This window comes from Symphalangus syndactylus, chromosome 17 (assembly GCF_028878055.3).
Source record: "Symphalangus syndactylus isolate Jambi chromosome 17, NHGRI_mSymSyn1-v2.1_pri, whole genome shotgun sequence".
NCBI classification, from domain to species: Eukaryota; Metazoa; Chordata; class Mammalia; order Primates; family Hylobatidae; genus Symphalangus; species Symphalangus syndactylus.
In genome coordinates, this window is record NC_072439.2 from 81,596,037 (window position 1) to 81,610,831 (window position 14,795).

The 14,795-nt window shown below is 33.7% G+C and overlaps 1 protein-coding gene across 14 annotated transcripts in view; it reads right to left on the reverse strand.

Annotated features, from left to right (window-relative positions):
• Positions 1 to 14,795, reverse strand: part of PEX5L (peroxisomal biogenesis factor 5 like) — a 686,817-nt gene that overhangs the window by 99,168 nt on the left and 572,854 nt on the right. For 7 of the 14 annotated variants that reach the window (XM_063621798.1, XM_063621795.1, XM_063621797.1 and 4 more), the window contains 2 exons: positions 11,410 to 11,514; positions 905 to 1,016 (listed from right to left, as the gene is read on the reverse strand). In XM_063621798.1, coding sequence (XP_063477868.1) covers positions 905 to 1,016; positions 11,410 to 11,478 — 181 coding nt within the window. In that variant the 5' untranslated portion in view covers positions 11,479 to 11,514. Of the gene's footprint in view, positions 1 to 904; positions 1,017 to 11,409; positions 11,515 to 13,903; positions 13,970 to 14,795 lie in introns of all 14 variants that reach the window. The other 7 variants (XM_063621791.1, XM_063621788.1, XM_063621785.1 and 4 more) reach the window with 2 other exon arrangements.

Here is a 14,795-nt window from a genome sequence, read left to right on the forward strand (position 1 = left end):
TATTCACTTAGAAATATAATGAAAATATGCAAGCCAACAGCAAACTGAGGCCAAGATGACAAAATGGAACAAATTTAACAAGACGGTATGTGATTATCCTTTTCTTTTTCCATTAAATTCCGCTCTGCACATCCAACATAACCTTTGTTCTTTGATTCTGAACATCATTTTTTCCTTCTTATTTGAATGACATGACTTTGAATGTGAATGCTGACCAAATGAAATCAATGCAGAAAGACTGCCTCTACAAGGGAAGTGTAATTTATGCCAGTGGCATCCTGTACTCACTCATTGGATTAATACTTATCGAATGCCTATTCCTATATGTGACAGGCACTGAGCAGGGGATGGTTTACTATTTGAGAATGTTTAATTCCAGGAGAACGTTCAAATAGATTGTTGTAACGGGGAGCAAGTAACACATTTATATGACAGAAAATGAAACTGGCTCTACATTATCCCAAAGCTGCAGGATATTTTGTCATTTGAATCCACTTGAAAAGGTTGCCACATTTTTATTTACTGGACCTCTGTTATGCAAAATATTTCCAGAAATAATTGGACCATCAGCCAGAACTTGAAAACCTTACTCTGAAATAGATGCTTTTGTTTTAAAGATTTTCTAATGTGATGAGACTTTAGATATAAATATGTAAATATGAAAATATACATGAAAACATGATTCATTGCTAATAGTGGTATACTTATGTTCTGCAAAATTGGGTGGGTAATATACATTGCAATTTCTGTGATTTATTGGTTTATGCTAAATAGTATACATTCTAAAGTTTCATTTGATTGCAAACATTATTTCCTCACTTAAAATGTATTATGGAAAAAACGTGCATTTTACTACAGTTAAAATTAACTCTAGTTGAGGAACAGTTAAAAGTGAAAGAATTACCAGCTGTATTGGATGTTACTGGCCTTGCTATTGCTTCCGATTTGGTTTCACAGAGAAAGTCATCGATGGAGGGACTCAGGAGGGGTCTGCTTTCTTGTTGCTCATTCACCAGCTGAGAACAAATGAACAGAGGTGTCAAAGGGCTTTGTTAAACTGCAGAGTCAGATGAATTAAAATGCAGCCTTGCAACAAAATGAGAATAGCAAGCCTACCAAAAATAAATAAATACATAAATAAATAATGGGGTGGGGGCAAGAGAGAAAAAAATATCAAGAGGTAGGGAATGAGCCTTTTAGCACTGTCAACATATTTTTGATGCAGCCAACTTCAATGTTTAAAGCTCAAGCCTTTTCTCCCCCCTCCTGAAATACAATTATTCTCTAATTTCAATATATAGAAAATGACACGTATTGAATCATAGTTGCTAAGGGCCAATCCCACTCCTCACCTGGACAAAAGCTCCTACTGAGACCTGGAACAGTGGCTTCAGACTCAAAGATGACATGTTCTGGTTAGCACTGCTCAGTCAGTGTTTATGTGGGGAGTGCAAACACACGGATCAGTGTGGGTGGATAAATGCCTGCCTCGTCTCCCTCTCTTAGAAAGCTCAGGTCACCTAAAATCACACCCTCTACATTTCCTTGGAATGCTTTTGTATTACATAACAAATATTATTTTGGGAGAGTAGAAAATATTGTTATATTAACCGTGTAGGTATCTAGTAGATGCGTTTGTAAAATCTATTTGTGAAATAGATCTCGGTAGATTCAATCGTGTTTTCCCATTAGCTCATTTTCTAATTTCAGCAATCTTTCAGTTTGATTTTTTAGTGGATCTCTAATTATCAGTGGCAACCACTATTTACTTTCAATTATTCTGCACCTCTTTGAATCCCGTCTTGCCAAGTATGTTTCTATGGTTAAGGGAGAAAACACACTTTTGATACTCAGGTGGTTGATCACTAAATTAACTGTTTTTTTTTTTTTTTTTTTTTTTTTTTTTTTTTTTTGGGCGAAGGAGCTCTTATATTTGCCTTTCATAAAATAGGCATAATCATCTAGTTTTTTGCTTAAGAAAAAGACACACCTCATAGTCTTTAGGTTTTTGTTTTGTTTTGTTTTTTGTTTTTTAAATAGGGACAGGCTGTCTCTCTGTCACCCAGGCTGGAGTGCAGTGGCATGATCATAACTCACTGCATCCTCGAACTCCTGGGCTCAAGCTATCCTCGCATCTCAGTATCCCAAATAGCTGTCTGTGACTACAGGTGTGCACCACTATGCCCGGCTAATTTTTTAAAATTTAAAATTTATTTTTGTAGAGACGAGGTCTCACCACCTTGCCTAGGCTGGTCTTGAACTCCTGGGTTCAAGCAATTCTCCCACCTCGACCTCCTAAAGTGTTGAGATTACAGGTGTGAGCCACTGTGCCTGGCCAATCTCTAGATTTTTAAGAACTTATTTGTTAAGTTGCATTTTAAGAGGCATAAAATAACAAATGGAGTGCTTTGGAGTATTACCAAATCAAAATATTTTATATTACTCTACTCACTTTCTCTACATTGTTTCTCTGGCACAGTGTCAGTAGTCTCATAGTTTAGAGCTGATGGAAGGTAGCAGGGGACCTGATTAATGGTAACTATGGGGAGAAAGTGCACTTCTTTTATTTCTGAAAGGGCAATATGGAAGCACTTAGTGGTCATTTGGAGACTGGAAGCCAAGAGACACATTTAGTACTCATATGCATGCTATTTAAACATGGATAAATCTCATTTAAACATAAACATGTGTAAATCTCAGATGTCCATTAGAGTTTAAGATTTCGATATAGAGTTGATAATTAGATTTTTATACATATTAATTTGTTATTGAGGGATGGGCTTTGAGAATGCTTTTCTTCTTTTAACGTTCAAGTTACAGCGATAGATCTTTCTTCAATTATTGTAAGCTTTGGTATTGCTATGTATAAAACCTTGCAGATTTTGCTAGGAATCAAATCCAAGGCCTCCTCTGATATGAATCTTTTATTTTAGGATGCTGCTTTGACTCATGAGTGAAACTCTGAGCCCCAGTGCTTTTTATTTTTTCTGAATTCGAACATTCCTGGGTATCACCCATTCTATTTATATTAAAATATTTTTAAATGTTGAGGGACTATGAGCTGCCTATGTTTCAGGAATAAAATATGTTTGAATTTTTGTAAATGCTATGGTCTATTTGAGTTTAGGAATGATTTGTAATACTTCCTGGCATAAAAGTCAATTTTATTATCTGGAAATGTAGTTGAAAGCACTGGTATAGAATATAATATGCTAGAAAATGATGAAATAGCTAAACATCGGTGATCCTGTGAGCTCATCTAAAAATATGATTAGTGTCCCAGAATCTGTATCTCATTTGTATTTAGTGCATGTCCAAACTGTACATATGTAACAGTTTCCAAAGGACCTGTATATTGATACATATTTCCTGGTAGGACTTGCTCTTTTAACCATATGTGCTTAATGTAATGAACTCATCTAGTGTGATCAACACAGTGACGAGGTCCTACTTTCACAAACAATGCCCACCTCCACACTGTGGCCTTCTCATGGCTGTCAAGTGCGATCTGAATTCCACTGTGTTATACGCATTCACAGAGGATGAAGGTTACCATCAAATATGGCACCACCCTATACTCATAGAAATTATTGTAACAGGGTTGCATTTACTAAGCAGTACATTCTGATGACTGGCCTCTGGGTCTAGGTCTTATTTACCCATTGGCTAAAGTGTATAAAGTGCAAAGACTAAACTCAACCAATACACCTGTGACTTCCAAAGTATGAATATGTATGGACAATGTCATAACTATCTCTTTGATAGTCATTATTTATTTGAAAAAAAGTTTAATTTCATTGACAGATGGCTAAGAATAACTGAGTTCTCTTATTCATAATTTTGAGACATATCAACGTTATGTAGATAAGTATAAGCTATATTCCATGGAAAATCCCCTGTACTCTTTCTTTACTTTGGATACAGTTAAATGCCTTAGTAAAAACAAACAAACAAAAAAACTAAGAATTTATCCCTAAATCACAGTTCTGTGTACATATATGTGTGGAATAGTGAAATAGGCCTACATTACCTATAGTTTTGGAAGACCAGGGTGTTAGATTTCTTCAGATAGTTTTAGCTGCAAATGCATAAAAACTATAGTCTAAATTTGATAAAGTAATTCTAAAAGTAAAATTTTTGTTAACATCTAAATGGAAAGCAAAGGAAAAGGCACAATTTAATGAGAGTCCTGTCCTCTTGGGCCTGTCTGCTTTATCAAAGGTAATAATTTTTTTTTTTGGAGTCTGTCTCTTTATTCAAACTTTGGACAAATTTTCTGGAGAAAGCACACTAGCACTCTCAGATTTACTCAGCATACAAATAAAGGGATACCAAAGGAGAGGCTGTTCTGAGAGACTTCAGGAAGCCCAGGACAAAGGCGTGGCATCTCCAGTCTTCTACACCTCTGCCTCAGGAAGTCTGTGTACACTCTTCCACACCTACTGTCTTGTTTCCGACCATAGTTCACACCTGGACTGATGGAATTGTTATAACTGCCCGACTTCTACAACTAAGCTACTCCTGTGGCTTTCTTTCACAAATTCAAATCGAAGAAGGAGTAACAAGCTACCTTCTGAGTCAGTGTTTTTCAAGCTGCAGCACAATTTAGCTATTGAGAAATGCTTGGGCTGAAGTGGGGGATAATAGCAGGGCTCAAAGGTGAAAGCCCAGATTACAGATAGCATGGAAAGGTAACTGAAACTGAACAGAAAGTTTTTTGGTTTTGATGGGAGATATGGAAGATGAAACAGGAGATATTATGAAGATACGGAAATCTTTCCTTATAAGCTCTGAAGCCAGAGAATATCTTACTTATATTTATATCCTTCACAACTTCAAATAGAATGTCTACATCTAAAAGGGGTTCAATAAATGGCTATTAAATGAGAAAGTGACTTTGCGGAAACTGAAGATGTAAAAATACCTATCTAAAACGGTCCAATTTTAGATTGCATCTTCAGTTGCGGGAATTTAGGAATGATTATTTTAGTCATAGGAAGTCCCATTTTATTTATATTTGCATAGATAAGAATAGCTTTTTCCATGCCTTCCTCTTCATTTTGAACAAGTTTACGATATTTCCTCTGGTGACTTGAGAATAGATACATCTTTTAGATCATAAAAGAAAATCTCAAACTGAACTGAATCTCCCAAGTATTCCCTTTAAGCTTAATTTCCAAATTGTATAACACTTATTCTTTCCTTCTGCATTAGTAGGATAAGGTTTCTTGACTTTCTTCCAGTTTGAAAATAACTTTATGAACTTCCCTTATTTTGTCTTTTGGGTATGGAGTACATTGATGTTATACAAATAATAAAAAGTAACCCAAAAGTTTCTAATTTTTAAAAATAACTGAGGTGAAGTGTTTGCAATTTTGGTCTAGTCAGATTATCATAGCTGAGTTAAAATGACCCACTTCATTAGCTGCTAAGGTCTTTGTCTCAGTTTGTTCACATTTTAAATTTTCATTTCTTATCCTCCCCTTTCCTCTTCTCAATATTTGGATCAGTTCGAAGAACCTTCTATAATGGTGACAGATTCTTATTTCTCTTTCAGGATCCCATTCAATTGGCACATTGTCTAGGAACCTTCTTTAGTGCCAACGATTGAGTGCCTCTTTATAGCACCTGCATGTTCCCATGTCTTGCCCAGTGTCATAATCTTAGTTTTATCTGTCCCTCTCCAACTGCCAACTAGACTGTGACTTCCTTTAGAGTAGAGATCTCATCCAACATTTTTTTTTGTATTCCATAGTAGCAGTTTAATCAATATTGACTGATTTTATGCAGTCTAACTGAATGGCAAACTGTACAAAAGAATTATTGCATGGGTGTCCTCAATTTCCTACTGGATTTGATCAATTCACAGAGAGGTCAGTGGTCCTCATTAATGTTTGCCAATTTCTTTGCCGGCTTTAAACCACATGCTTGAACCCATTTCTTCCCAGTCACATCTTTTAAATGTTTGGAGACCTATTGATACCTAAGGAAACGTTTCCAAATACAAAGCTTCTACCAAGAATGTTAAGGCTTCTACCAAGAAGTCAAAGTGCCAAGAGAGAATGCCTAATGAAAAAAATCAAAATAAAGGTCTAAGCCTGCCCCATACCATTCAACACTTGGAAGAAGGACTTGGACCAATGTGAATGACAAGCCAGCAACACTTCATCACAATCCTATTCCCTCCCTGCTGATTTTAAATCAGAGATTCAAATCTTGAGATTTTGAGGGAAAACGCTTAAGTGGTCAACTGACATAGAAACAAAGGAAAACTTTTGTTTAGAAGTAAGAAGATAGGCGAGAAGTTGCATGTAGGGGCTTGTTGTCAATCAGAATGCAAAAGACTATTGAACCATTACACCTTCTTTGTAATCAAATATTCAATCAAATGATCTCAGTTGAATTATGACTTACTCAGACTGGCCAGTTGATGTGATTAATATTAGCTACCACACCACCAAATTGGTTCATATATCAATACAGTGTTTTCTTTGTGTGGAACAAAGGCAGATTATATCACCCAGCTCTTAAAACTTTATCTGAAACGACATTTGCTGTAGCTCAACTTGAATTTCTCAATTTCAATGTTTTAAAATTAAACTATTAAATAAGCTATAAGAAACGAATAAGATGAAAAGATGTTTTGCTTTTAAATATTGTTACTTAAACTACAGTGTATGTTTATATTGTTTGTTTTGTGACTTAAATCTTGTTTTGTGACTTAAATCTTTGTGTTTGTCTTTAAAGAGATATATTGATTAGATGTTTCATTAAAAAATATAGAGCTCAAGGTTTCTGCTAACATATTACTAAGAATTAACCCTGAAGCATAATATATTCTAGATGATAAAACAATGTCTGTAAAGGACAATAATCCATTATTCTATAGTTTCACATTTCAGATTGATGATCTTGAATTGTTTTAGCTTAAAGTAAAATATTCTGTTTTTATATTTAAGCATTTGATACTTCAATAATAATTTTTAAAGTTAAAACATTGAAGCTAGTAAGTTTAAAACAGCTGACGAATATCTCATATTTGTAATGTTGATTTAGAAAATTTATAATACTATGGCATGTCTTTTTACCTCATTTAAATAATAGAAAAATTTTAGAATTGTTTTGTTTATATATGAATGAAACACAAATATCTTTGTCAGTTTTGAAATTCCTCTGTTATTTGTGATACGGTTTTTTTCTGAGATGGGGTCTTGCTATGTTGCCCAGGCTGGTCTCCTGGCCTCAAGTGATACTCCCATATTAGCCTCCTGAGTAGCTGGGACTACAGGTGCCAACCACTTCATCCGACTCTGTGAATTGTTAATTTAAAGTCATTTGTTAAATAGGCTTTCAGTCATAATTTTATAATTGAACTACTTGTTTATGGTTTTATTAGCCCTATCGAAGTTCAGAAATTCATTCGGTGTCTGTCAATATAGTTACCATACTGTGAGTGATTCATTAATATCAAAGCCAAGTTAACGGACTCTATCAATTGAAAAGATAAGACAACTAAATCATTACCATGCAACCGCTAAAAATCCAGATTTTTAGAGCTCTGTCATGGTAACTCTGATGCCTGACAGAATTCATTTCTTCTGAGCTTATAGTACTAATGGACTGCCCCACCCCCACTTCCTATTAGTCTTCTGGTAACGGATAATCAAGTGATAACTTTCAACTCTGACTTGATCTAAATGTCAACCAACTAGCTACAAATATTTTCCTAACAGGATAGCTAGATTTTTGTAAAATGTGAATCTATTCACAGGGAAATGAACAGATCACAGCTTGGGTAGTGCTAACAATAAATTAAGACAGGCAGGAGAACATAATTAAGACAATTTTTTAAGTTAGAAATGGAAACCCAAACAAGGCTGTATTTACTAGTAGCCTTGAAAATATTCTTCCAATCGAGGACATTATTCTTTTTATCTTTATCAGAAACAAAAATTAAATTAATACTGAGATATAATGGGTGATGACAGATAGAAATCAAAGGCTGGGTTTGGAAAAAAAAAGTCCCTTCACAAGAACAGACCTGCAACATAGTTTTAAGACACTGTGTTCAACAGGCAAAGATAAATGGGCTATACCTTGCTAAAAAAGTATCTAGGAGATATGGTCAAAAACAAAACTTCTGAAGGTTCCTCAAGAGAGAAAAGTATTCACTAAAGTCATTTCATTCTCATAAAGAGGATACATTTTTTTTCTATGATATAATCAACCTTCTGGCAAATGGCTTTCCCTTCTATTCTCAAATTGAATTTGTTTATACTATTACCCTTTAGGATAGAATATTCCGTTCAACAGAATTATGATGAGGGCCTCATGATTTAAAAATTTTTAGTTGCTACTTTTAAAAAAGTAAAAGAAACAAATGAAATTAATTTAAATAAGATATTTGATTTAGCCAATATATCGAAAAATCCAAAATATTACCATTTCAACATATGATCACTATAAAAATCGTTAATGTGATAGTTTACACTATTTTTTTGATTACTCCCTGAAATCTGGTGTGTATTTTATACTTGCAGCACATCTCAATTTGCAGCAGCCACATAAAGTTCAGGAGCCACATAAAGCTCCGTAGCTCGTGGCTACTGTACTGGACAGCACAGGTCCAGAGAAAATTTTTTTTCTCAAAGACTTGATTCACATATTTTCTTCAACCCTTTCATCAACACAAGCTTTTTTACATACTATTTGATTTAAGTGTTAGTCTTGGACAGCATGAACTTGAGCTTCTATGAAGCCCTTGCATATTGTTTGCTTAATATGGAATGAATGATTATTTTAAGCAAAAAAGAGCAGCTGTCAGTGGTCCAGCAATTTCTGAGTTCAGGTCATCTGGCCAACACTTCTGCATTATTCAGTTTGTTCGGTGTAATATAGACAGCTCCACTGGAGTATGTTTGGCTTAATTCCTCTAAAATTTGAGGAACACATAGTAATAATCACATAATACAAAAAAGTTCTAGAATATGGGATTATTCTACACTTGCAGTCTGTTGAGTGAAAAGTTATGAAATAAGATAAAAGCTCAGTGTTTCAGTGAGTTATTTTCTATTTTATGTATCAGAATTATCCCAATGACATTATTTATAGAGTAGTAATTATCTTCAGACATATCTGGAATCTATCACATGAGCGGCTGGCATTGACATACCAGTGATGAAGATGAATCAATGTATTCAGCAGTACGTGGCACTATGTTATAAGGGGCTTTACAGGAGACACTGGGACAAACGTGTCAAGACAGTAGTAGTAGTACATTCACGCAAGGTAACAAGTAAGAATGTGGTATGATACATGGACTAGATGCTATGGTTGTCATGAGAAGTACTCACTTTTTCAGATCATTCTGCTTCTTTTTGGTTTGTGCATGCCACTGGTGCATAGCAGGGAAGAAGCCACTTGTGTATAGTGGAAAAAGTATATCAACTAATAAAACTGCATTTGACTGAGAAATAATTGTATCACTGCTGTCACTAAATTAATTCTGTAATACTATCAACACAACAGGTGCATTAAATTTTTTAAATCAGAACTCTGTTTGCTGATTCATAAACTGGCCAGTATGCAACAAGAATATGATGCATCAAATAAAGCATTCTGTAATCTTCATGCAGTAAACCACAACTAATACCTCACAAACAGTTAATGCAACATTAGACAGGGATTAAAGGAAGAACTTGATACAAACAAATGTCCTGGATATGAGAAAATGGTAATAATCACAATTTCTTTTCTAAATTAAAAATCAAAAATGTTATTTTGCATTAAATTTTAAATGCAAGCCTAGGTTATAATGGTTAATTTTGGACATGTGAAAAGATTACCAGAAAGTACATAGCAATGTGTGATTTTGTGAAAAAAGAATCTTGGGTACTGGAACCTGCCCTAGATTGTGAAGTCCTGAGATGATATGTTACAGTACAACTGTGCCAATTGCCAATTTGGTTAGGTCTTATCTACCTTTGTATGGCTCTGCCCTTAAGCAAGAACTTCAAGTAGTTCTCACCTCCCATAGCATTCACCTGAGGGACTGTGGACTTAACATTTTGGACATGGGAGTCTACAGAGGTCTGACTCTGACTGGCAGCAGATCAGTGTAAAACTGTATATGTTTTACTATGTATATTAAGTAAAGAATGAGGAATTTGGTAAATATCAAGCAAATTTCTTTCCAATGATTACTACGTGTTATTAGGAAGAAGCATCTCTTCTTTTGGGATTAAAAAAACTGAAAACATAAAATTTATCCCAAAGTCTTGGGAATCTTTAATAGCTTTAAAAATTATTTAATTTTGGTGTTATATGTTATAATTTTTATAACTTACAACATAGTATTTAGAATAAAATAAAACCACACATGTTGGCAGCAGCTGGGGATGAGATCCGCTGATATTCTAAAAATAAGTTGCCATAGTTTAGCTTTTGATATAAATGTCTTTCATGAGGACTGTAAATGGACATTTTTCGAATTCTAGGCATGTTCATATAATCGGAACTGAATCATATAATCGGAACTGAATGGAAAAAATGAAATGTTTAAAATAATCTAATCTAAATTATAAGATAAATGCAAGTAAAAATATTTCTCATTTGCGATTTTAAAACTGGTAGTTCCACAGAGTGGTGATGAGTACATTATACATATTTATGTAGATTTTACAGGGTGTTTCAAAAGTCCCTGAGGACATATAGGATTCACAGTCTCCACATGTCTTTGCATACAAATGCAGACTTTTTTCTATACTTGTTATAATAAATGCTGAAAATGGCTCTCATGTGCTTATAATAGAGATGACATTTTTGTTCTCAAGGTCACTAAGTATAAGAGGGGTCACAGATGCCATTTTCTGCATGGGGACTCAGGGGCTTCTGGCTCATTCCTGTAAATTAGTTATCCACATAAATATGTATAGACATATATGTAGTATGCATAGTCACAACATAAATATATTTAACATTTAAGAAAATTTAGATATTCTACTGGTAAACTGACATATGTATACAATATAACTTGTATTTATTCATAGGAATTTGATTTTTTTTTGGTTCAAATGTACTGTTAGCTTAATTGTTATTTCTTTCCCAAAGTTGTTAACAAGACTCCTTTATAAAGAAGCAACATGTTTTACTTGCACATATATTTTCTTTCTCTTTTGTCTTAACTAAAGTTGAGTAATGAAATTAATATTTACGAATAAATAACTAGATGGTGAATTTTTCTTTTTTTAGCAATTTTGGTTTTCATCTATATTTGTATAATTATTTCATTGAAACTGTCTTTCAAAAAATTGGTTCAAGAGTTAAAGTTTTTTTTTCTAGTTAAAAATCACAATGTCTGATATATTAACATATGTCAGCTTCCTACAGAAACCCTATGGGTCTGCCCACCTGTGATGTCATAGTAAGGAGGGGCTTTTCTTCAGCAGACTCCTCCCTCGGTATCTCCTTCATCACCATGGCAACAGCCTTATCTGCCGCCCTAGAGCCTTTTCCCTATAACAGTGAAATCAACAATGACTGTGTCAGGAGAGATCTTTAACTTATTATTTATTACAAGATATTCTAATGTTTAAAGAGCAATCCAACATAAACGAAGAGGTAGGCTGCTGCAAGTGAATCTTGAGGCTTTTGGCTGAGGAGAAAACACACAAAATCTGAAAAAAGATTATTTGTGAACTTTTAGTTAGCTACTTTTTCCACTTTACAACTGACATATTACATTTAATTTTAACATAGTATTTTATATGTGTAATATGTTTTAAGGAAATTAACATGACATGAATTTTTTGTAATATCAATTTAAAAACACTATGGGTTGTCTGCTATGTTCATTTATAAATTATTACTACATAATTCCTAAATATTTTGAATGACAGGAGTTTGGGATAGAGATTAGAAGCAGGATCCAACTCCCACAGAGGGCTTTTGCTGGGTGATCTCTGGAGTCTTTGCCATTTTTGAGTGGATTGGGATAAAAAGAGTAAAAATGTTGCAAAATATCTAAAAATCCTTCAGTGGCTTAACATGACAGTAACTCACCCAGTCTGTTTTGTGGAGATGGTATAAATCTGATAAAAAAAATTTTGCAACTTTCAATGTTTTTGAGACCAAGTAATTTTAATAGAGTTTTAGAAGTGTCTTTTAACTGAAGAACCCCATAAATACAGATGTCAGTAAAGGATAATTAATATTGCAGCACTAATCTATATCTCTCTCTATATCTATAGATACATATGTATATGTATATATATATAGATAATGTGTACACAAACACATACATATCCCTGTGTTATTTGTCTCAAAGAAGTAGAATCATAAACTGTAAAGGGATATAGTGGCTTTCTGTTATTTGAGTTTACCAGATTATTACATATTTTGAGACTAGATATGGTATAATGGGAAAACCCCCCCAAAATATTACCTTTCCATCCCAATTAGAACAATTTCATACTATGTAAAAATTAAATAATCATTAAATACTTTAAAAACAAAAACTTCAATTTTCTCAGGTCTCTGGGTAAAGCCTCCCTGAAGAAAATAATTTTATACTAAGAAAAGATACGAATATTTGTGTTGTAAATCTACTTAAAATACAAATGTAGCAGACAGACCTATCACAGGCAGAGAAACGAAAACCGACATATGGGGGTCTAATGTTGGAAAACGGAATTAAGAGCCAGGGTTGATATTAACTCAGAACTTAATAAAGCTTGATCGTTTCCATGCAACAAAAAGGATACAATTACATCATTATCTTGTGCTTTCAAAGGGCTTTAAGTATTTAGAAGGTAGGTTTACTCTAGGGATCAAAACATTATCCATTTTCTCAGGCACTGACTTTCTAAAATGTAGCCAGAGGCAGCTTTTCTTTATGAGAACAAAGAAAAAGTTTTTGTATAGCTAATAGATTTTTAAATGTGTGTATCTGTTTACAATGCTGAAAGTTTGTTTCTTTGTTTTGTTTTGACTTTATAACTAGCATTATTGAATTATAATGTGTTATTTCCAAGATGGAATATCAAATGCTAGAGATTTTATTCAGCAGATATATCAGTAGTAATTTTCATATATGTATGTGTTTTGAAAAGTTTATATGGCCACAATTCATAGAATAACTGACTTCTGGAAGAATAAAGGATAACTTGATTCATTGTATAACAAATTGAGGTGCATAATGATTCCAGGTTTCTTCTTTAATGAAGCAATGTGAACTTCCTAAAATGGAGATGCAAACAATTCTGAATTCTGGGAAAATATTTATTATGGCACTATTAACTTGTTTAACATTTTATCAAAATATAAAAATTATTTGGATAAAACATTACACGCTATAAACTTAGTACATCTTTATAAGCTACACTCATTTACAGACTAAATATGGTTTATAACAAATATTTTTGCAGCTTACTTTTTTCAAAAGAGCAAAGTCATTTGTGAAGAATTCTTTCCATGCTTCAGTAAGTTCTAGTAATATAGCAATAAACAAAGTGGCATGCTTATATTTCAATTCCTATTATATTTAAAATAACAAATCTAATGTTACAAGGTATAATTTAATTTAAGAAAATAATAATTTAGATTCTTTTCTTGGGATAAGAAAAAATGTCAATTGATAAGCATCTCAAAAAATTTCAGGTCAATTTTTCGGTACATTATTTATTTGAAATGCTACCAATCCATAAACTACATAGAGATATTTCTTTACATGTGCAACTATAATAGCTAGAATTAGCAAGGGACATGCCATTTCACTAAAACAAAAACAAAAACAAAACAAAAATTAGTCCTTTCATGCTGAACTCTAGAACAAAGCAGTGGTCAGCTAGAAAGGATGTACAATAAATACATGCGGTGCTTTTTATTTCTTGCAGAAAAAACCCACCAAAGCCAGGGTCAGGTCACTTTTTTGAAGACAGTGCCACTTTTTCTTCAAGGTTACACCTACTACCTGAAAAGAGTCATGACACACCCATGTTAGTGCCCGCTAGCAACTTTTTTCTTTACAGCCTTTTGGCTTTTGAGATAATACCCCATGAGCGTCACTGTTTTACAAGTGCGGTGCAGTCTGAGGACAGAATGGGAAGGTCTGCCACAATGACATCTCCATGGTACCAGATACAGTGTCTAAAACCACTGCCAAATCAAGGGAATACACTCATGTATCAATGTAAGATTTCCCCCAAATCAAATTGCCTCCTCCACCTGTTATCTTAAAATCAAGCTGTGTTATTTCTGACTTGTCTATTTATCTCATGGGATAATGCTTCCAGAAATCAGAACCTGACTGATAATTGGCTTGGCAATTCATGGAACTTTACAAATTTGCTTATCAGCAGCTCTGCAGGGCTGATGGCAATATAACTGTGCAGGTTTCTTTCTTTTTTGAAGGCAGTAGCTTAAAACATTGTAAGATATATATGTAATTGTTCAGACTTCAAACTCAATTTTCAAAATATAACCACACCAAAGGGTCAGTTTTCATCTATTATGTGAGACAACATGAAGACAGCGAGAATAAAATATACACTGAATATACATTCAAGTAAATAAGCAGTTTATAAACTTTAGATAACATTAAGTCTATATGCTTCTATGCCACTCAGCAACAATGGAAAAGAATAGTGACATTTTAGAAGTTGATTATCATATTGTGGTATCTTCCAGCAATAATTTCAACCTATTTCTTTTCAAGTAATATTTCAAAATCACTTTTTTTCCCACTATCTGGTTTAATTTCTTGAAATAATGTTGACTGGAAAAACAATATCAACATT